The following is a 25,721-nucleotide window of genomic DNA, read 5'->3' on the forward strand; positions in this document are numbered from 1 at the left end:
TTGTTATTTTATTTGCAATATGGAGAGATGGCTTAAAAAAGGAACTCTAAAACGTTCCTCTCAAGAACCTGAATATTTTGCGGTGAACTCAAGTCATATTGATAACCATAGTAATAATGAGAATGATACAAATGAAATCACCCCAAAATATTTTAAAAAATGTAGAAAGTATGATGAAAGTTACATATCATTAGGATTTATGAATAATAATGATAATCCTCAGTGCGTTATTTGCAGCAAAGTTCTCCCAAATAGCTCTATGGCTCCAGCTAAAATGCGTCGTCATTTAGAATCTGTTCACGGTGAACTTAAAGAAAAAAATGTAGAATTCTTTATTCGAAAGCGTGACGAACTATTAAAATCAATAACTGTATGATTCAAACCACAAAAACTGTGAATGAAAAAGCAACCGAAGCTTCTTATTTAGTTAGCTATCAGATAGCTCAACGCGGTGAAGCTTACACAATTGCCGAAAGTCTAATAAAACCTTGTGCTATGGAGATGGTAAAATGTATGTTAGATGAAAAATCTGCAAAAGAAATATCTAAAATCCCAATATTGATAGATAATCGTATTAATGATTTAGCAGCCGATATACAGAATGAACTTGTTTTTCGTCTCAAATCGTGCAAATTTGCATTACAAATGGATGAGTCTACCGATGTAGCTGGGCTTACAATATTAATTGTCATCGTTAGGTATCAACACGAAAGCACATTATTGGAAGATCTTCTTTTATGCAAATCTCTACCAACACGTACTACTGGAGCTGAAATATTTGATCTTCTAAATTCATTTCTTGAAGGAAATGAAATACCATGGGAAAACTGCGTTGATATCTGTACCGATGGAGCAAAGGCTATGAGTGGTATAATTAATGGAGCTGTACAGCGTATTAAAAATATTGCAAAAAACTGTTCTAGTAGCCACTGTATGATACATAGACAGGCACTCGCTGCAAAAAAGTTATCTGTTAGTTTTAAGAAAGCTCTTGATGAAGTCGTAAAAATCATAAACTTCATAAAATCTCGGCCTCTTCAAAATCGTTTATTCAAAATCCTATGTGAGGACATGGGAAGTGTACATACTTCTCTTCTCTTACATACCGAGGTCAGGTGGTTATTTCGAGGAAAGATACTAACTCGTATTTTTGAATTAAGGGACGAGGTACGTGCTTTTTTTTTGGAACACAATTTCGAATTAAAAGATCGATTTCTTGATCAAATGTGGCTACTTAAAGTCGCCTATTTAAGTGATATTTTTACAAAAATCAATGAGCTTAATTTCACACTTCAAGGCAGACACGTAAATGTTTTTACTGCACACGAAAAAATTCATGCTTTTAAGAAAAAGTTAGATTTTTGGAAAATTTGTATGAGCTCCAACAAGTTTGATTGCTTTCCTACAATTAAATGCTTTTCGAAAGAGGAAGAGGTCAAAATTAATGAAGTTTTCATTGAGGAAATTATTCAGCACCTCACTGGATTGAGTGAAGGATTCAACCAGTATTTTCCAAATGACCAACAGGTGAAATATAAAAATGAACTGTGGATTAAAAATCCATTTATTGTCAATACACGACCTCCAGCCATGTCAGCAAAAGAATATGAAACCTTTATTGAATTTACATCTGATTCGTCGCTGCAAGAAAAATTTAAATCAATGCCATTAGCAGAATTTTGGTGCAATTCAAAAGATGAATATCCTCAATTGTCACAAAAGGCCGTGTTGGCACTTTTACCATTTGCAACCACGTATATGTGTGAAACGGGGTTCTCTACCTATGTATCGACAAAAACAAAATACCGCAACAGACTTGATGCCGAACCTAATATGTTATTACAACTTTCGTCAATAAAGCCCAATATTAAGAATATTTGTAATAATAAAAAGCAATTTCACGCATCTCATTAAGTAATTATTGTCAAAGTAAAATTATATACAATTTTTATTATTTTTATTATTTTTTTTTTAACATATATTTTAATTAAGTACCTTTAACACAATATAAGTATATGCAATAATTATATTTTTTTTTTGCAAATAATCCTAACAAAAAGCTTAAAAGCTAGAAAACAAAGTAGGGCTTCCACGATAAAAGTGCACGTCAAAAAGTGTTCCACGGATAAAAAAGTTTAAGAAACGCTGGTCTATGATAATAATTAAAACTTATAAGCATAATATTATACTTTAATAATGTTAATAAACTAATAAATATCTTACGTTATTTTCGGCAGTCGGATAATCAAAGATAAGGTATCCAAAAGAGCCCGGCATGTTATTGACTATTGATTTTTGTAATAAAATTGTTTTCACTTAAATTAATGTCTTAAAATAGACATGGAAAATACCGATGTCTCGGTCGGTACGCACTACACAACATTCCGCTGCCCGCACTTTGCAGTCTGTTGTTTATCAGTTCACAATATTGTTTTCCAATATCCCCTATAATTTTATATTACATGCATTACATATTATTATTACTTTTTCGATTTCTACACAACGACACGATTTATGATTAATATTTCATTTTTATTTTATTTATTCTAGATACGTTACACTGGCACCCCAAAGTTAGAATTTTCCACAAAAAATGTCATCATTAGTTAGTAACCAATTCGTAACCATTCGTAACCACAAATTCGGAATTCGTAACTTCATTTTCACACGGGAAAATTTGTTTTTTCTTCGGGGGTGCATCGCGTTTCACTAGTTGTTCTACCCGGTTTCAAAAAATTTTACTTTTTGATTTTAAAATTGGGCTAGGGTATTAAACCGTTTAATGACCGTTTCGTAAGCATCACCTTCCAATATTTGTATATTTACTCTAATGGACATTAATTTTATAATTTAAATACTTTGTCTTATTTTAGATGTATCATGTGTAGATCATAATATTGTATTCTATATCATAGAATTTTAAATTAAATATCCTAATCATTTTTCAGAACTGAAAATCTATTTTACCAATGACTAATTTTCTCAAATGTTTTTTAAGCATAGGGTAAAGCTTTAATTTTCAAACCGAAAATCATAATATTATCTCAAAGTATATTATTAAGTATATGGATTTTCTCTCCAGAATTTTATGCAAATAGTTAATGGGGTGCCAGTGCAACATTTAGCAACTAATTTGTAACCATAAATTTTGGAATTAGTAACTTTATTTTCTACACGGGAAAATTCGATTTGGGGGAGCTACAGTAAGGTTACACTATATTTGTAACAGTACATAATGTGACTAGAAATAATATATTCTCTTTGTTAATTATATTAATCTATGGTTTTCCAAAAGCTTATTTTAATTTTATATTCATTCTTACTAAATTTGCAATGACATAATGGTATGATATATTACATTTATTATAATTTAAAAACACATGAATAATTTATTAAAATGAATAGGCTTTTATTCAGCTACATGATAAAAAAATGTGTGTTCCTTATCTACTTAAAGTATTGAAAATAATAATAATAATAAAGTAATAATATAACATAATAATGTTATATATATTTTTATATATATCTATATAATAGTATAATACGATTAAAAGTTTATTAAATGGTAAAAATGATCATTTCGGCGTCAACAATTTTAGATGAATGAATGTTTTGTATCTTTAATTTTGTGTCATCGTATAGTTCCCAATTATCATTTGTTCTTAAAAGAGCAAGCTGTATAGTGTCCAGTTGTACACCGAAGTCCTCTTCTTTCACTTCCGTGGAAGTTAATTATACCTCTCAGCTTGTACAAATTACCTTTGATTATTAAATTGTTGTTTATGTCTTGAATTTACATTTGTTCGGTTTTGCAAAATTCTGTTTAATAAGGTTCAATGGTACGTTGTCTATGTCCGTTGTACTGGTTGAATTGTTTAAATCTGAAAATAATAATTTATAATAAATCAAAAGTATTCTTTGTTTTTAAAAAAAATGTATATTATTACCTAACGGAATTGAGTTCAGCTCTACTAATATATGAGTTGTTGTTTTAACCACTGATTTTCTTTCATCTCCACAGTAAACACATAATTCCTTTTTATCTTTAACATATTCTTCCAGCTCATTTTGAATACTAAATTATTCATTAAAGATGTTAAGGGATAGTTTAGAAGATGTGTGTTAAAAATGTGGAAGTGGGCATAAATTATTTTGACAATTACTTGACCTTATGAACGAAGGCATTTCTTTTAAGAGTTTATCCACCATGGATGCCACTGTGTCGGTTATGTCAATTGTTATTAACCCACCAATTAAAGTTTTTTTGTTATCATTAAAAAATTGTAATAATAACATTAATCGTGTGAGGTAAAGTTTCTTGACATTTTTTTGGGAAATCATTTGCATAGCAAGAGAAGCGGTCAAATTTGGTATCATTTTTTCCAAATAATTCCTAAAAATTATGCTATCAGCGGCTGCAGTTGCTAATATGGACATTATAGAATCTACTGTGCATGTATTATTCAAAACTATTTTTCCTATACCAGATACTGAAATCGGTTTATTTAACAAACTGTTACCAATTTTTAACAAATATATTAATGTTGAAGACCTTTTTCTATTTAAATCTAAGAAGTCAAAACCCGGTTGTGGGACAATATAAGACCGAGCCGAACGTGTTCTCTTTAATAACGAGTTTTGATTGTTTCCTTTTCTATTCCATTTTTCGAATGCTTTGTTTTCAGCTAGTTCTGATGTTATCTTATCACAATTTAAGCATAGTCTTCCTTGTCCACAACCCTCTTCTGTACCAGACACCGAAACAGAACATCCAAACAAATGAATAGATTTTTTGCATCTTCCACACTTATGTAATCCGGTAGGTAGATCACCATTCTCACAAGGAAGGCATGTTGTTAATTGCATAGTTTTTGGTTTCATAGAATCTGTTGTTGTTGTAAGTTGTACTATTGTATGTAATTGATTAGTGTTGATTTTTTCGGTTTTTTTAACTGATTTAACTACCAATTCATTTTCATTAATTTTTAAATAATCTAATTCGCTGTTTTCTTCTTCGATCGTAAACTTATTTTCAGTATCACTGTATGCGCCCAACACAATGGGCCGAAGGACCACTCGGTACTGACCGAGAACAATGTAGGCCAAAAATCGGCCAACTCTGGTTCGAAACGCCGATTAAGTGGTGGGTAGGCAACCGAATATACTCGCGCCTTATGTATTGAGAGTAGGCAATATATGTGCGCTCGTCGACAACAAGGCGGAACGGGAGAGAAATATATATATGTGAGGAACAAGTGAAGTAGGATAATACAAGTTATTTATTCAGGGCTGAGGGGCCCTATGGTCGATCCGGTCTGGTGCAATGACCACAGGGGGGAACTATCAATGGGACAACTTAAAAACTACCATAGGCGTGCGTAGACTTCGGTTTCAGGGGCAGCAAGAGATTAATTCGGCCCATTCTTCAAATTCACCATTAAACCCAGCCCATAGTTTTACTATTTTTGCTATTGGGTATCAAAATTAAAGTTGTATTGATTATTTGTTTATTTGGATAAACAGTTGTACAGTAAGGTACTAAGCCACTTAAGGTGTACTTTTCCACAAGCCTATAGTTAATAATATTATTTATAATATGATAAAATAAAAAAAACATTAATAATAATATAAAGTATATATTTTAAAAATAATAATTAAAGTAATAACAATTGGTTGTAAATAAAACAATAAAACCTCTTATAAACATTCATACACTTTTTTCACAAACTTATAATACTAATCTACGCTCTACAGGTAATAAATTTTTAAATTCATCAATTACACTCTCAATATTTACAGAAGAAGTTAATTCTTGTTCGACAAATAGAAACAATAATGCATTTAGTCTATCTTGTGTCATGGTAGATCTAAGTTTGCTTTTAACGATTGTAAGTTTAGAAAAACTCCTCTCACAACCACAACTCGTGACAGGGATAATAACAAACATTTTTAAACATAGAAAAAAATTATTAAAAATATTTGATCGATCACATTTGTTTAACCAGTCAAGCCACTTATAAACAGAACCAGAACAAGTACCTTTAGGAGTATCTTCTAATTGTTTCAAAAGGGTTATCTCAGAAATTAATGATTCTTTAGAAATATGGAAATATTTATTTAATGCAACTCCAATAGTCCAATTACGTAATAGCTAATCGCTATTTAATATCGTCTATCATTAATGTTGTGGCGGGCCAGCATCGTCATGGCATACGCATATTAGTGTACGATATTACGATAACGTTAAAAACCCAGTTTATTTTTAGATTTGTTGACCATAAATGATAGTAATATTTTCGATTAAAAACCATGGCTATTTATTTTAATAGTAGACACGAGACAGTTTTATACTGATAAATTCTATAATCATAAAATATTCATATCTATAATTGACCAAAAAAAAAAAAAATCATTTGTGGAAATATAATTTTACCGAGGCCCATTATTTAATATTATCCGCCCCGGTAGCCCCAAATAAAGTCCAGGGGCAGCATATGCTGCCTCTGCTGCCCCCGTGCGCACGCCTATGAAAACTACTTATAATTAAGGCAGGTGTTGGCAGGCTGGGAACTGGTTGGCTGGTAACGGGTACAACTGGACGACCGGGGCGGCCTCTCACACAACCCACAGTGGGTGCTGGCGGTCTTACGCGGTGACGCTCTCGGTGGTGGTACTGCCGTGGTGGTGAAGTCGCGTCGCACAGTACTCGGAGGACGCTGGCTATGGTGAATGAATGGATGAGGTGGTGATATGGTGAAGAAACTTACGAAGTGGGTCGTGGTATGAGGGTGTTTATTTTGATTCTTCACTAATAGAATCAATTTCATTGTTATGTAAACATAATATGTCATCATTTTCATTTTTAAAAATACTTTTATTCTGTCTGTATTTGGTTTCTCTATTATATTCGTTTATATCGTAATTTGAACTAGCATATCCATAATCACCATTTCGATTACCGTCACTGTTTTTGTTTTGGTCACTATATTCATCTCTATTTATTTCTTCATTTTCACTGCTATTTTTACTGCTGTCTTGTCTATTATTTTTGTCCTCCACACCAGACTGATTTTAGATTCTGAACGAAGTGATGAATGTATTGATTTTACAATGATGTGTGTTTTTTTTTTTTTTTTTTTGTGTCTGTCACCACGTTTTGGAGCAGTAAAAGTGCTCCGATTTTAAAAAGTGGACCCTGCTTCGGATAGGAAAGTGAATGTACTTTGGGGGGTCAAAAGTAAAAAATTTCCTATAGTTTTCAAAAGCGCCGGGAAAAACCAAAAAAAAATGACGGAAAAACGGGAATTTTTACGCAAAACCAGTTTTCGACCAAATCGATTTTTTTTTATGGTTGTAATTCAAAAACTAATCACTGAAAATACTTGAAATTTTCACCAAATGTTAATGTCAGTGGTATCCGTATATAGTTAAATTTTCAAAAAATTTTGACTTTTTTTGAGTTATTTATAGACCACTGAAATTTTCGATTTTTTTGAGAAATTTTTTTTAAAGTATCGATAAAAAATTTTTGGATGACCAAAAAGTTTTGAAAATTTAATACAAGGTTCCTTATGAGTTGTTTTTAATGTAGCTAAAAAAAATTAAAAATCGTTAGTCACAATTTTTTTTTATAAGCGTTTATAGTTCAAATTTTTACGAAATCTGTCGAAAACGCGAAAATTTGCAAGTAATTTTGAAGTTGAAAAATCATAAAATTTTTTTCTTTTATAACTAAATTTTGAAAATTTGGTACAAGGTTCTCCATAAATTTTTCTTCAAATATCTGTAAAAAAACTCTACCGGATTCAGACAAAAAATTTTTATGAGTGTTTGAAATTTAAATTTTTACAAAACCGCGCTAAATAACGGTTTAGCCTCAAACGATTTTTGATATTTGTTATAATTCAAAAAGTATAAGTCGTAGATACTTGAAAATTTTACCAGTTATTTAGATTGGCATTTTATTTACTTGATTTAATTTTCAAAATATTTTGAGTTTTTTTGAGCTATTTATAGACAACTGAAATTTTTAATTTTTCTGAAAAAATTTTTTGTAGGGTCGATAAAATTGTTTTGGCCCTATCAAAATACTTGAAAATTTTATACAAAGTTCCTCATATGTTATTCTTATAGTGATTAAAAAATTATAAGAATACATGGGCACAATTTTTTTTTATTAGCATTTGAAGTTCAAATATTGACAACAATTCGTCAAAACCATGAATATTTGCAAATTATTTTGTAGTTAAAAATTCATAAAATTTGTTGTTTATATAACTAACGATTAAAAATATAACACTAAGTTGTCCATAAGTTTTCCTTCAAGTATCTATAGAGAAAACTCGAAGCATCATTATAGGAAAAATTTAAGTGCGTTTGAATTTTAAATTTAATTTTTAAATTAAACGATAACGATTTATCCTCAAACGATTTTAAATATTTGTTATTTTTCGAAAAAAAGTATAAGTCGTAGATACTTGAAAATTTTACCAGTTATTAAGATTGGCGTTTCCTTTACGTGATTTAATTTTCAAAATATTTTGACTTTTTTTGAGCTATTTATAGACAACTGAAATTTGAAATCATGAATATTTGTTAACTATTTGGTAGTTAAAAATTTATAAATGTTTTACTTACTATCAAAAGCTAAGAATTGAAAATTTAATAATATGCTGTCCATAAGTTAAGCTTAGAATAATTATAGAAAAGTTTGAGGATTATTCAATTAAAAAAATGTTAGGAGTGATTAAATTTAAGTTAAGGTAGGTTTTAATTTGAAATCAAAAATTAACGTGTCAAATAACTTTTTACTACTAAAAATTTTTCGATTTTTGTTATTTTTAAAAATTTACTGATCGTAGGATCTTGAATCTTTTACTTAAATGTTTGAATTTTCTTTTTTTTACTCATTGTCTAAAAATCCGCGAGTATAGTTAGAATCTTGAATATTTGAATTGCCGCTTTAATTTCCCTCCGGAACCATGTGAGTATGTCTGATAGTGGGCAGTGATAACGAGGGAACAAGCAAGTTTGTTTATGCTGGCAATCGTTAATTCCAAAATATTATATTGTATAATTATATGGAGGAATGTTTCTATTGTAACTATTCACTATTCTTTTCTATGTTATCAACTATCAATTATACTTACGTTAAAAGTTAGGTTAGGTTAACACATTTCTTGCATACTATATAATATTTTATTTACCGAATGGGGAACTGTAATTATTGTTTTCTAATTCCTCGTGAGTTGAACTTCTATTTTTTTTTTAATTAATTACGCCGCAGTTGTTTTTATTACATAATATTGTTTAAATTGTTAGTTAGAATACTAAATAACCAAGTGATTGGTTTAATTTATCAACGTAGGTAGTTGCTTAATAATAATTTATGTTTGAGAATAAAATATTGGTCAGTCATGCGATTGATGTAAGTTTTTTTGAAATTGTTAATCTGGGTCCATATTATACCATGTTGTGGAGAGTTAAATAAATTCAACTTGTAGGTGACATGTTACCAATATTTTATTACCCGTGTATCAAATATAAAATACGTGACACGACATTTGAACTCAACTTAAGTTGTGTCTTCGAAATGAAAAACATTTGGACCAACACCTTACAAAACATCTCTAATGAATATCCAACGCAAACTGTTGTGATTATGGGCGACTCTGCGTTGGCTCGATGTAAATTTAGACATTGCAATACAACCATTCAATTAATTACTAACACTTGTAGTGTTTTCGGTGAGTATTTTCTTGATATGGTGGTATACATTGAGTTACTTAACAAAATGCACCTACATTTTCAGGTCCTACAACCCTGACGTTAATCGAAGCTGCATTAATGTACTATGTACATATGTACCTATTATGCAGTAGATATTAATCATACTGTGATAGTGTGATATTTGGGCCAAAATATATTATGTGCCTGCTACAAACAGTAAAACTCAATCCTAACCTAACCAGGTATAGTAAAATTTGGCATATGTTTTAGAATTTTTTTTTATAAACCTAGTAATATGTATTTTAAAAACTAAAATGAATAACATTTACAGGTTTTTTTTTTTTAAAATTTTTCTTTATTACCTATGTATTTTTTCATACATTTTTTTTTTTAAATTCATGACCATAGGTGATATTATGGTCCTTACCGGTCCCGGGTTTATCTCCATTGCATCCATGAGACTGGTGATTGGACTAGGAGTATCTGCCTATAACATAATTTAATAGTATTTGCATTCATTGTAATTAAAAGCAATATACAATCGTTTTAACATAATAAACATAATACCTACTAATTGACTATGATAACAAAAAGAGTTTTGTACACTTTTAGCTTTTTATGCAAGGCTTCTGCAAATTTGAAGTACCTACATTTCTAATATAAACTATCTTTTATATATCTTATTATATTAGTATCTTTTAAATTGTAGGTAGTTGATAAAAAGTTATGATGATTTAATTAGAATGTAAACCCCCCAAAAAAGTCTCTCCCAATACCACATTTATTAAATTTATCAACTATCATATGTTTAAATAAATATCAATGCTGACAGTGACCTATTTATTTTGGCTATGTACTGGTTTGGGGTTTAAATTAAAAAAAAAAATGATTGTTTCATTAATAAGGTTATAAATATTCTACAGATACTATTGTTCTATGCAGACACCTATAACATTATAACCTTTATAAGCCACAACCCCGGTAGTAATTTACAAGGGCTCTCTTATAAAAAACAAAAAAGGTTTCTTACATTTATAATATTTATAATCATATAAAATAAAGGTAATAATTGCATTTCCGTGTACATTTAATATGAATTTACAATTCTTTATCATTAAATAATTAAATAAAATATACAATTTAAAAAATATACTTTTAATACATTTTAATAATATTAAATACTAGTATTTATAATCAATGGTTCAATGTTTACAAACTGATTCGATGGGAATCCGAGTAACCTAACCTAATCCGAGTCGCGAGTTAACTTAATATTCTTTTCCATTTAGATATGGGCCCCTAATATTAAACGTTCAGTGGCCCCCAGTAATCGCCGGGTAGCTGGGTGGGCAAAACCGACACTGTTAAAACCTAAACTTACTAATTAGTTATTTTGTTCTTTTGTAAAATATTATACCTATCATTTATTAATATTTCATGTAAATAAATAATAACTTAGGTATCCTGTTAAATCGTTATGACTAAAGTCTAAATGCATTAGGGATTGCTGATTCAAATAGAAATTGTTTTTAATTTTAATTGTTCTAACTCTAAAAAGCAGAAATTAAATAATATGAGTTCAAATGATTTAGTTCCAATTCGGTAAGAAAATAAATGTGTTAACCTTTATACTGATACATTTGTTATTATTATTTTTTAAATATTGGTACCTAATTGCTTGTTGTTTAAACAATAGGATATAAGCTCATAAAATGACAACCACTAATACTCATATTTGAAAATTTAAAATACTGTTATTTGAATGTTATATATTTAAATTTTTTTTTTTAGGTTTGATTACTAGATGGTTATAGAAAATATAAAACCACCTTGTTATATGTGTAATTGCAAATAATATACATAGGTAAGTACTGAAAACTTACTTTATGTCTTTGTTCGTTAAGAACGTCCCTCAAATCACCAGTCACATGTTTTGCATCCTGCCACCAGCAAACACCAAAATGCCACTTACAGCAAACTTGGCATTCTAGTTAAAAAATAATATACATTGCCATTATTCTTTAAGTATAATAATCATTTAATCATTAAAATACATTTGTCCAAATATACTTACTTTTCTTTTTTTTTTTTTTTTGGTTGTGTTGTGGCCTTACAGGGCCCTCTGTGTTTTTTTTTTGCAAACATGGCATTCTTTAAAATAATTTAAATCAATTTTATTAGAGAAATTCATTAATTTTAACACTATATTAGTACACTTATACATACTTGGTTTGTAATTTTTTTTTTTTTTAAAGGCATTTGCAACAACAGTTTCTAAAAAAAAAACAAATTGAAATTAAAACACAATTTATAAAAAATAATTAAATTTTGGGCTTGCTTACTCTCTGGCGTAGTTTTGGGGGGCTCCATCCCATAGTAGTTATTATGGACAATTGTATATGCCATCTAGACAAATTTAAATAACAGTGTTTATTGTAAAATTACAGAATTAATAATGTAAATTTAAATATTATAATGGTGGTTATTTGTAAAAATTCTTATTCGGAATAAAAAGCCGATGCTGTAGGCAAATAAAATTTCCGGAGAAACAATTAGTTTTAAATAGTTTATTTGGATTAGTCAATAAAATATGTAGGTACACTAGTATAATAAAAAAAGTATTATTTAGTTCATCAGTTGGTACTGGGCTTTTTCTCTGATGGCAATGTCACCAGATATTTTTCACTTATTATATTTAAATATGGTTACAGGTTTCAAGCAAAAAGAGTTGTTGACTTTTAAAAAGCACTTATGTTTTTCTATGTTGATTGGCTACCTATTTAAATATTATTTACAAATTGTATTCTTAAGGGTTACATTAAGAATTTTTTTCTGTTAATATTAAATGTATGTGTGTTACCCATTTAGCATTTATAAAACGTTTTGTGCCACGGTGGGCATAGTGGTTGGCCTCCGTCACCGAACAGATACCGCGGTTAAGCACCACCCGACGTCGCTAGTTCCCGGATGGGTGATCATTCAGGAATTTTAGCGACAAAGCCATGGCACAAATACCCACACGTGTTTAAATTAAACCAAAGCTGGGCAAGTTAGTAATTTTTTTCAACTAGTTGAATTTAAGTTACTTTAATAAAAAAATTAATTAAGTTAGAATATAAGTTAGTTTCTGAAACTGTCAAAATTTCTAACTTAGTTAGAAGTTAGTTTGGTGAAAATAGTAACTAAAGTTAGAGTATAAGTTAGAAGTTAGTTTTTTATAGATTAAAAACTTTTTGTTTTGTTAAATTGTAAATAATAAGTTATCTAACTTCAATTATTGATTTAAACTGAAAAATTGAAATAAATACCTAGTAGTTTGGTCAAAATGTTCTAATTAAGTAAGTAATAATTTCAATTTCTTGAAAATTAATTGGTATATCATTTATTGGTTATTAGAACATGAAAGGTGAACAGCTTAAAATATTAATTTAAATAATAATACATAATATAATACAATTATAATAATAACTAGGTAGTTACTTTATTTTCTAACGAGCTAGATTAGACTATTTTACACATTAAATAAACTAGTTAAGTTATAAAGTTAATATGAATTAAAACTAACTAGTTAGTGCCCAGCTTTTACTTTAACCCTATTGTTTCAACCATATACTTCCCACCCTTACCGCCAATAATGGCCATAGTTAATTAATAATAATAAAATTTTAATATTCGTATAATACATGTAGAATTTAAAGAAATTCTAATAGTAATACGTAGCCAGGTGTAAAAAAAAAAAAAAAAAGTGAATATTTTACTTACTTTTTATTTAGTTCTGTCGAGCTTCGTGACGAAAATGAGATTGAGCTTATAATGCCGCTGACCAAACCACCACTTCCAATATTAATAATTTTCGTTATATTACGTGTGTACTTAAATAAATGTGTAGTTTGTCCCTCAATTAATCTATATAACTAGGTCACTTGTCAAATTTGTACCTAATACAACATTATCATCGAGATTATCATATAATTTATTACCGTCTATCGCCATATAATACTGGTCGTCATTAAATAACAAGTTTTTCGTACTTTTGAAATCGCAATAGTTATCTTAAGGAATTGCGGAGACGTGCAAAGAAATGATACCGAATACCGAATAATGGGTTTTATATATATATTATCTTCCTACATATATAGTGATCGGCAGTATTTCGTCAAGTACATATTTTATTTTTGATTTCGATTCAGGCTGTTTTATGCTGTTTATGTGGCAGGTACTCGTGTCTCATCATCCAGTTTTGTCTATACCTATCAAATTACATCGTGATTCTGGTGAGTATAATACCTAAAGTTTATATAATGTTAATAGCACCCAGGTATTAACGCTTGTAATTAATAATTATTTTAATTTATATTTTATTATTTATTACTCAACTATATCAATTTGCAATTTTGATTTGTTCCTGAATTGTATTTATTGATTTACTTTTATGTTATACACTTTTACTTTCATATAGTTATGCGTTCATTATACGTTTTAGGTTTTGAACAGAGACGATGTGTGAGCCTATATATATTATTTGTTAGTAAAGTGTTAATAAGTTTCCCTTAATAATATGGAGTTATGACGACTTAATAAAATTTCCAGTTTCAAACAATAAAAAAAAGCGGGCAATTGAGTACCGCTCTGCTGTACATTAGGTGCCGTATGGATCATTATAATATTATAGGAGTGTTAAATTTGAATCCATGATAGTTATCATTGTATACGAAAAACGATTCTGAACGAAGATGATTTGTCAGCCTAGGATATAATTTCTAGTGGTTGGTGAAAAAGGTGGTTTATGTTTTAATGGCCTGAATACAACAAAATTTAAGTTCTTTTATAATATTGTAAGTTAACTTATGAAAACCTGTATTAAATTTTCAACTCTTAGCTACTTATACAAAAATTTTTATGAAATATACCTACAAAATAATTTGCAAATATTCATGGTTTTGACGAATTGTTGTCATATTTGAACTTCAAATGCTAATAAAAAAAATTGTGCCCATGTATTCTTATAATTTTTTAATCACTATAAGAATAACATATGAGGAACTTTGTATAAAATTTTCAAGTATTTTGATAGTGCCAAAACAATTTTATCGACCCTACAAAAAAATTTTTCAGAAAAATTAAAAATTTCAGTTGTCTATAAATAGCTCAAAAAAACTCAAAATATTTGAAAATTAAATCAAGTAAATAAAATGCCAATCTAAATAACTGGTAAAATTTTCAAGTATCTACGACTTATACTTTTTGAATTATAACAAATATCAAAAATCGTTTGAGGCTAAACCGTTATTAGCGCGGTTTTGTAAAAATTTAAATTTCAAACACTCATAAAAATTTTTGTCTGATCCGGTAGAGTTTTTTTTACAGATATTTGAAGAAAAATTTATGGAGAACCTTGTACCAAATTTTCAAAATTTAGTTATAAAAGAAAAAAATTTTATGATTTTTCAACTTCAAAATTACTCAAATTTCGCGTTTTCGACAGATTTCGTAAAAATTTGAACTATAAACGCTTATAAAAAAAAATTGTGACAAACGATTTTTAATTTTTTTTAGCTACATTAAAAACAACTCATAAGGAACCTTGTATTAAATTTTCAAAACTTTTTGGTCATCCAAATTTTTTATCGACACTTAAAAAAAAGAGAAAACGAAAATTTCAGTGATCTATAAATAACTCAAAAAAAGTCAAAATTTTTTGAAAATTTAACTATATACAGATACTACTGACATTAACATTTGGTAAAAATTTCAAGTATTTTCAGTGATTAGTTTTTGAATTACAACAATAAAAAAAATCGATTTGGTCGAAAACTGGTTTTGCGTAAAAATTGCCGTTTTTCAGTCATTTTTTTTTTGTTTTTCTCGATTTTTTTGAAAACTGTTGGAAAATGTTAACTTTTTACCTCTATAATGCACCAAGGATATTCACTTTTACATCGGAAACCACCCCCATAGTTTGAAATTGGAGCATTATTTCGACTAGTTATGCTGTACACAGACACAAAAAAAAACACACATCATTGTAAAATCAATACATTCATCACTTCGTTCAGAATCTAAAAATGGAATATAAAATGTCTATAAATAGCTTAAAAATAAGCGAAATATTTCGAAAATTAAATTATGTAGAAAAAAAATAACAAAAATATTCCTAGAAACGTTATATTCACATGCATTTTTGATATCATGAAAATAAACATTAAACACTCATAAAAATGTTTTGACTTACACTAGATTTTTTTTCATAATTATTGTAAGCAAAACTTGTAATAATCGTTTTTTGATAAATTGTTATTTTACGCAATTTTGTAAACATTTTAATTTCAGACGTTTATAAAAAATTTTCCGAATCTGACACTTGAGTTTTTTTTTTAGTTATTTGAAGAAAAACTTAAGGATAACCTTGTTTTGTATTTTTTAAGTTTAGGTATAAAATAATAAAACTGGATTTTAAACTACAATATTACTTTCAAATTTTACCGATTTTTACAATTCCTTAAAAATTTAAACTTAAAGCGTTTACAAATAACATTTTTTTTTTTTTTAACTGCGATAATAACGACATAAGAAACCTTCTATTACATTTTCAAGATTTTTTTGGAGGTCAAATGTATTTTATCGATATTTCAAAAAAAAAAAAGCTGGCAAGTGGGTACCGCTCTGCTGTACCTACATAAGTGCCGCGTGGATCACTATATATATATATATTATATATCACGACTTATAGAAATTAATTCAATTTTTATGAAAACTTAGGTCTATGGTTAAAATTAAGGGTTAAACACATTGACAGTATTTGACTTATAATAATTAAGTTAATTTAATACAATTACTCCTTGCACTAAAATATGATACTGATTTTTATTACAAACATAAGCTATAATAACATAACCTATTATGTTACATCAATGTATAGTCAAAAATGACTATATAAATAAGTGATACTACTAATATTAATTATTTTTAATTTATATTATTTTGCTAACATACATCATTTCGATTTAGATCTGATACATAAGATACATTGCTGCTCAAATTCCTCGTTGCAGATTCTTTGGATCGAATTAAGGTAATTTTATGTTATCACGATACATACATACTCGTACATCAAACTATACCATATATTTCATGGCACTTTTATATGAAGTTTTATACACATGAATATCAATAATAATTAAATGTTCTAAAAATTATACAACCAATTATTTTCATTGTAAAATATATAAAATATATTTTAAAACTAAATTAGTTTAAAGATGTTCTAACTATAACCAATAATAATCAATGTACATAGTGATATATATACTATGAACAGATAAATATTCAGTATGTTTAGTGTATACTATAATTATATACTATGTTAATATTTATTATTTATTGGATTGGATGATATTATATAATACAGGATGTAACAGAAATAACTGATTGATGTAACTTACCAACTTGTGATATATTTTTTCTTCTTTTAAAATTTTTAATTGAAATGTTATGTTACTGCATACTGTTAATTCTCTGTTTTTCATGTGTATTATTGTTACACTCTATATACATATAATTTCTGTTATATTGTGTTACACGGTCTGTGAAAAAAGTTTATTAAAAGCCATGAGCTTAGGCGACATTGTCAGATCAAGGAATCCTTGTTTCAATTATAGCTTAGAGCAGGGATTCCCAACCTTTTTATCATCGAGTACCACCAGACACTTTTTCAATCAATACGCGTACCACTTCAATTCTAAAACTAAATTAGGAGTCAAATTTTTTTTAACGTATATTTTTATGATTCATTAATTTCTTAACATTTTTTTTTATTGTTGGATATTTATGAAAGTAAAAAAAAAATAAGTTAAAATTTCTTTGCGTACCACCTACGAGCTTTCCACGTACCACTAGTGGTACGCGTACCACGGGGGGAACCTCTGGCTTAGAGTACTATTTCTAACACCACCAATAAAGTTAATCGACAAAATGTATTATTAAATGTTTAGGGGGGTGTTTATTATGTCTTATTTATAATCTTTTAGTTACTTTTACATTTATTTGTTTTTATCGTATGGGTTTTTATTACAATTAAACAATTTTTATTTTTTTAGAACCTTAGAAATCCTGTGACAATTAAGGTTTTGATTTTGCTGTGTTTAGTAAGGTAATTTTCTGCTGTAACTTTTTTCGTTTTTTGTTGATATGAACTAACCTTGTTTGTTTTTTTTAGGTTGTCATAAGTAATTTTCAGTTTTTTATTTTTTTTTTTTTTTACAATTCTCATTGTTTGGGAAATAGTTTTTTGTATCATAAATTAAGTATTCTGTTTGTATTTTTTTTTCGTTTTCGTATTGTATTTTTTTTTTTTTTCAAAATGGGACGACTATCAAAACGTGCACTTAAAAATAAAGAAAATAAGAAACGATCCCGTGAAAACCAAAGTGTTCATGTACATGAACTTGAAAAAGATAAATTAAGAAAAACACTATGTCGTGCATCTCAAGATATTGTTGTTACAAATCAAATAAAATTACTTAATTTGAAGTGTACATTGAAACGATTGGAAGACCCAGTTTTAAGAAAGCAAACCAGATCGCCAGTCATAAGAGCATGTTGAAACGATTGCAAGATCCGGATTTCAAAAAAGCACATCAGATCGCCTATCGTAAGAGCATGTTGAAACGACTGCAAGATCCGGATGTTAAAAAAGCCAACCAGATCGCCAGTCGTAAGAGCATGTTGAAACGACTGCAAGATCCGGATGTTAAAAAAGCCAACCAGATCACCAGTCGTAAGAGCATGTTGAAACGACTGCAAGATCCGGATGTTAAAAAAGCCAACCAGACCGCCAGTCGTAAGAGCATGTTGAAACGATTGCAAGATCCATTTATAAAAAATGCAAACAAGGTTGCCAGTGTGAAGAACAGATTGAAACGAATGGAAAATCCAGTTTTCAAAAAAAACATATCAAATTCAAAATGTTCGAAACATGAGAAAGCGAAGATTACCATCAGATAGTAGCCTATGTCAAAATGTATCTACTAAAAAGAAAACACCAAATTCAATATCTTATAAAAAAAGAGAACGGCAAAAATTAAATGAAACTAGGCAGAAGGAAGATGTTTTGATATCTGAATATATTTTGAAAAGGTCTCAAGGTTTATCAGAAAAAGTATTCGTGTCATAGATTACGTTTCCCATCCAGTGTCAATAAATGCAACTCTGATATCTTCAGTCGATTGGGGATGTCAATTCCAAGTGATGCCAAGAATACTGTGACGATATGTTCCAGTTGTCTTCCGCATATAAAAAAATCCAAAGTTCCTCCGTTGTACATAGAAAATGGTTATGAGTTAAACAGTGTTCCGTCTTCAGTTACGCAATTAAATCAAATAGAAAAGCAAATGGTTTCCCTTAGATTACCGTTTATGAAAATATTCAAATGTCTTCGCAGTGATGGACAGCTAAAAATTAAAGGTAACGTTATCAATGTTCCAATAGATCTGACTAAGACTACATCTATTTTGCCAAGGCGTGCCGAAAATTTAGCTGCAGTTAAGATGATGAAGGTAAAATTAAAAAGAAAATCGTGCTTTAAACAGCATTATCTTTATCAAAATGTCAGACCATCATTAGTAGTATCAGCATTGAATGATTTGATTAAAAAACCTCTATATAAAGATGCTGTAATAGACAAAGATTGGCTGGCGCATGTGTCAGAAACAACAAAAAGTTTAGAAAACAGCTCGGATCACGAAAGTGAAGAAACAGACGATGAAGACACAAATATTGAACCAATCAATCCGGGATCAATGGACACGATGATTGAAAACTATGATTTTGTTTCTTTTGCACCAGGCGAAGGCATGAAACCGTTATCTATTCTTATTGATGACCATGCAGAGGAAAAAGCTTTTCCTGATTTATTTGGTGGTCATCCACGTACAAATAAATCACCTTTAAAAAATTACTCAAAAGTAGTAAGGTCTGAACTGCTGAACGTAGATCAAAGGTTTGCATCGGACTCATCTAACTTGTTTTTTAAATGCAAAGTATTAGTTCAAAAACTCATTGCAAGCAATGTGCAAATTGTTTTACGAAAAACAAAAAAGGAAACACAACTGCGAATGACGTAGCAAATCCAGCTGTTCTAAACAAAATATAGATAACGATCAAGGATACCGAATGTTACACAACGTACAAAATTCACCTTCATATCTTGCAGCGATGAGAAAAAATGTTTTTGCCATGGTGCATCAAGAAGGTCAACCGACATTATTCTTAACATTTAGCCCTAGTGAATCAACTTGGACTGATCTGTTAAAGATTTTGTATAAACTGCGTTACTAAAACGTTGTCTGATGATACTGTCCTAACTTATGCACAAAAATCAGATTTAATTCGACAAGACCTAGTTGTTTGTGCTACTTATTTTGATCATAAGTTTAGAGCACTTTTTAAATTGATCAAGTCCAAAAATGTTATTTTCAAAGAACACAGTGTGAAACATTTTTTTTATCGTGTCAAATATCAACATAGGGGCAGTCCACATGTACACATGCTATTGTGGTTAGACAATGCACCTGTTTTCGACCCAGCCAAACCAGAAACTTTTGGTGCATGTGTAACACTTATCAACAAATACATTACGTGTATGGTAGACGATGGCAGTCCGGCCCATGAGTATTTGCATAAAAATACTCATAGCCATACACACACTTGTTACAGAACTGACAAAGACAAACAAATGAAAAAGTGACGCTTCAACATACCATATCCGCCAATGAATGAAACCTGTATATTGACTCCGCTAACAGAAGACATAAGTAATCCGATCACAAGAAAAATTCGTACACTACAATATGAAAAACGTCTGCAATACCTCAGGGACTTCAAGGACAGTGATTCATCTTCAGATCCATCATTAGAAGACATTTTACAAAATTTTCAATTAAAGATGTTAATGAATATAAATCCATTATTCGAACTGTTATCAGACGGCCAACAGTTTTTCTAAAACGTACAATAAAACAACGAATGATTCTGGATTCAATGAAAAATTATTTCCGTTATGGCAATCTAACATGGATATACAGTTCATATTGGACGTTTATTCTTGTGTTAGATATGTAATCGAGTATATTGGAAAAAGCCAACGTGGATATCAAAACTAATGAGAGACATTGTCGAAAATCTTATGTCTTCTACTGATTTATCGGTTAAAGAACAACTGAAAAAAATAGCGTCAACTTTTTCAGGGAGTCAAGAAATCTCTGCACAGGAAGCAGTGTATACTTGCTTAGGTATGAAGCAATGCAATACTTCAACTGGGTATATATTTATTAACACTAGCCATCCTGATAAAAGAACTCGAATGTTGAAACCAATGGCAGTTAGAGGAGAAATGGATCCAAAATCTGATGACATTTTTTTTGACGGTCTCAATGAATACTATTCATGTAGACCACACAGTCTTGAAGATGTAACTTTAGCAGAATTTGGCTCCAATTATGAAGTCCGCGGTAAAAAAAAACCGGCTAACAACAGTTCTGATTCTGACACTGATAATGAACCTGATACCACTTATCCGATTGACTCCACTCTAATCGGAAAACCAAACAAGTATATACATAAACGTAAAATCAAAAAATCATACGGTATGTTAGGTTTAATGTGGATAAAAATGAACAAGACTTTTACAGAGAAAATATTATGTTATTTTTACCATGGCGCGATGAAAAAACTGATTTGTTAGATATTAACTGTAAACAAGTGTATGAAACAAACATTGATCAAATAAAAAAGTTGTACCAACAGTTTAATAAAGTAGAAGAAACCCAATTAGACGATAATGAAATTCAAATAGAAGGAGAACAAGGCCGTAACAATAATCAGCTTGTAGACGATGAAGATTGGGTACCAGACGATGTACTAATAAACGATGTTGGAGATTATGTTGAAAATACCAATACATCAGATGTAGATTCACCTAAAGATGATGGTAAGATAATAGTGCACCTGATAGACAATGAACAGTTTAAAGACTTAATCGGATGTCTAAACGACGGTCAACGCCAACTCTTATATCATACAACTAATGTCATAAGAAGTCAATTGTGGGGAAAAGGTCATCCTGCGATGAAGGTATTTGTCACTGGACCAGCGGGAGCTGGAAAGTCAATGCTTATACGTGCATTAGCACAATCTGTAATTCGGATAGCAAATCTTAGACCAGATATAGATGATCTGTCACTTCCTCCCGTATTGCGGACAGTACCAACAGGTAAAGCTGCATATGGAATAAAAGGATCAACACTTCATTCCGCATTCAATTACCATTGAATCAATTTGCCGGATTGTTACCAAAGTTAAGTTCAGATATTTCAAATACACTACGTTGTCAGTTTGCCAATGTAAAACTTTTGATAATTGATGAAATTTCCATGGTTGGCATAAAAACACTGGGATACATTGATCAACGATTGAGGTCTATATTAAGAATAAATAAACCATTTGTGGACATAAATGTAATAGTGTTTGGCGATTTCTTTCAATTAGCACCGGTATTAGCAACACTATTGTACGATAGTTTTGAAGAAATATTGTCTAAATTTCCAAGTGCTGTAGAAATGTTATCGATTAAATCTATTTGGGAAACATTCAAGTTTTATGAGTTGACTGAAATAATGCGCCAAAAAGATGACAAACAATTTGCAATGATGTTAACAAAGTTGGCCAGAGGACAGTTGGAGGAAGCTGATGTAAAATATTTTCAAAATCTTATAACCCACCTAGACATTACTTTTCAACCACAAGTAATGCATCTTTGGGCTACTAATAACGAAGTCGACGAAATTACCAGGAGAGTGCTTAACTCTATGAATCAAGTTAGTTTCATATCCGAAGCCATTGATACGTCTGCAAAACGATCGGATATTGAATCTGCCAAGAAACTGCCATGACAAAAGACTATGGGTTTAGCTTTACGTTAGTTTTAAAAGAAACAGCTAAATACATGGTGATAGCAAACATTTCAACCGAAGACGGCATAGTGAACGGTGCAATCGGAGAACTCGTGCAAATAAACAAAGGACAGACTGTAGGAGGTAAAGAAGTTCCAAAAAGAATTTGGATCAAGTTTGATGAGCCAGATGTGTGGTCACTAACCAGACAGAAGATAAAAAACAAATTAAAACCCGAAGGCGAACACACAGATGATATGTGCAAGTGGACACCAATTGAAATTATAAAATTAGAATTTCAACTCGGTAATGCAGAGCACCATAAAGTAACTAGAATGCAATTGCCCTTAGTGGAAGCTTTGGCATTGACGGTACACAAAAGTCAAGGTGCCACATATCAATCTGTAGCATTTCATATACCCCAAAAATTCTTGAAGTGCAATATGTTATATGTAGGATGTAGTCGAGCAACTTCTGCTCAAGGTTTGCGTATAGATTACTTTCCTGCAAAGCCACCAAAACCTTCTGCAAAAGTTGAACATGAGATGTGCAGACTTAGGACACCAAGTTGTGCTCTTTTTCCGCGCTTTTCTAGAATTATGACACACAACATGCCACTCTCCTGCATGTCACACAATATAAGGTCTTTAAAAAAATATGAAGCTCACATTATGCGGATATCGTTCTTTTACAATCTAAAATAATGTTCTTCCAAGAAACTGGTTCAAAATCATCTGACACATATACCATTAAGAACCATACTGAATGCTGTAGAATAGACAGTATACATGCAAATGGTAAAAGTGGTTCATTTGTTTTGTTGGAGAATCCATTAATCATAAAGAAATAATCTGCAGCACAACATTGCTTCAAGATCAAAAGAAAAAGACACACTTAGAAGCAATTGAAGTCATCATTGAAAATATTACCTATATTGGGATATATTCATCGCCAAATTTTCCTGTACAGAAGCTTTGTGATTTCATTGAAACGGTAGCTTCCACCAAAAACAATGTTATCTTTATTGGTGATTTCAATGTAAACTTCAACAAACCGCCAAAACAACTAGTTCAAATATTAAAACATTTCAATTACAAAATATTGGTTGACGGTATTACTACAGATCACGGAACAACCATTGACAATGTCATTACAAATGTTGACATTGCAGCTTTGGTGTACGAGTCCCTCATAAGTGATCACAGACCTATTCTGGTTATGGACATAGATACTTTCAAGGAAATAGAAAAATATTCTGAGACTGTTGATGACCAAATTGTACAAGAAGAAGTCAAAAACAATTTTATTAAACCAAACGTTCCTGCAATCGATGGATTTCCTGTAGAAAAATCCAAAAAATCGATTAAATCAACTAAGGTCCTGAATAATAATAATAAGTTGGACGATATTGAGTTTATACAGGTTGATAGTGACACTATTTTGGTTCCAGAAACTAAAACTAAATCAACCAAAATAGTTGATTATAATACCGTAATTAATGATATTCAATTTATTCAGGTCAATAGTAATACTCTCAAAGTTCCAGAAAATTGCAACATAAGGTCAGATTCATTATTAGAAACAATAAGTGATAATGCAACTATGTCAAAAAATCCAAAAACAATAAAAATATCAAGTATTAAGAATAAAGTTGACATAACATCAAGTAGTATATTTTGTGGCTTTACTAACATTGATGGTGTATCATGTTATGCTAATTCTGTCATACAGGTTCTTTTTAATTGCCAATCTCTTGTAAATGAAATTCGCAATAATCAACTCGGACCAACACTTCAACATAGCTTACACGAATATACAAGTAACAGTGGGTCATGTGATACTCGAACAATCAGAGAATATTTGGACAACGAGACAATATTATATACTCTGCAACAGCAACAAGATTGTATAGAATTTTTAGAAGCACTTATGGACCGTAGTAGACCTACATTTGAATCTTTATTTGGATTTCAAGAATTGTATACCATTCGTTGCAATACTTGTAATCATACAACGGCCAACAATGCACTACAAGTTTGATTCTACATTTTGAGATTCCACAGCACAGATCACAACTTTGCAAACATTATTTTCAACAAATCAAAATGTTTGGAATACATTAGACGACTACAAATGCAATAATTGTAACAAAATCGGAAGTTCTGAAGATAAACATCAGATAATAGTGGCAAATGAGTATATTTATAGTAATTCAACTAAAACTATTTATTCCAACATTTGTAAATGGTCAATTTATTCCCAACAAGATAACAGATCTAAAACTTAGTGGCGTACCCACCTCTATTTGGAAATTGCTGGAGCACAATACAAAACTCAAGCTGCAATATTACATATGGGAGAAAACACAAGTTCTGGCCATTACATTGCATACCTGAGACAAGGAACTTCCAATTGGGTTTGCGCCAATGACACAATAGTTGCAGAAAAAAGATGGCCAAACAACAGCAAAGATGTATATGTTATCATTCTAAAAATAATGTAAAAATATTCTCCAATTGGAAAAATACAAAACATAACACAGCTAAAAATAAATTGTAAACTTAACCTGTAAGTATACAATCTGACTGTTAAAGGATTCAAAAAGGAACGTATAACCGCCAACTATTCACTTACATAATATTATGTATGAGTTGCCAGTCCCAAGCCTGATAAAAAGTGTGAGGGTGCTAACCTTATAATAATTGTTATTTTTTAACATAGGCAGAAACCTAGATTTTATTTTTATTTAAATAATATCGAACTATATATTATTATCCACACTTCTGACCTTAATATCTTATACTATGTATGTTTGTATTCAATCCTCCAAATACAAACTACAGTTTTAATTGTGCGGTCTTAAGATTATCAACATTCATTATGTATTCGTCTAGGATCATAACTTATTTTAATAACTTATATAATATCAGTTATACAGCAAAGCCTATCATCCAGTGTTAAGTATTTAGATGACTTTAGCCTGTATAATAGATGTTATTTTCCATACATAATTTAAATTGTTTAGGACATTTTATTTTGTAATTT

At 30.0% G+C, this 25,721-nt stretch overlaps 1 protein-coding gene across 1 annotated transcript; it reads left to right on the forward strand.

The window, feature by feature from the left end:
* Positions 1-372: 372 nt before the first annotated feature.
* LOC126550766 (zinc finger BED domain-containing protein 5-like) lies at positions 373-1,914 on the forward strand. Its single transcript, XM_050202864.1, has one exon. The coding sequence runs from the start codon at positions 373-375 to the stop codon at positions 1,912-1,914; it is 1,542 nt and encodes a 513-aa protein (XP_050058821.1).
* Positions 1,915-25,721: the final 23,807 nt, after the last annotated feature.

The sequence above is a fragment of the Aphis gossypii genome, chromosome 3 (genome assembly GCF_020184175.1).
Source record: "Aphis gossypii isolate Hap1 chromosome 3, ASM2018417v2, whole genome shotgun sequence".
In the NCBI taxonomy this organism is placed as follows: Eukaryota; Metazoa; Arthropoda; class Insecta; order Hemiptera; family Aphididae; genus Aphis; species Aphis gossypii.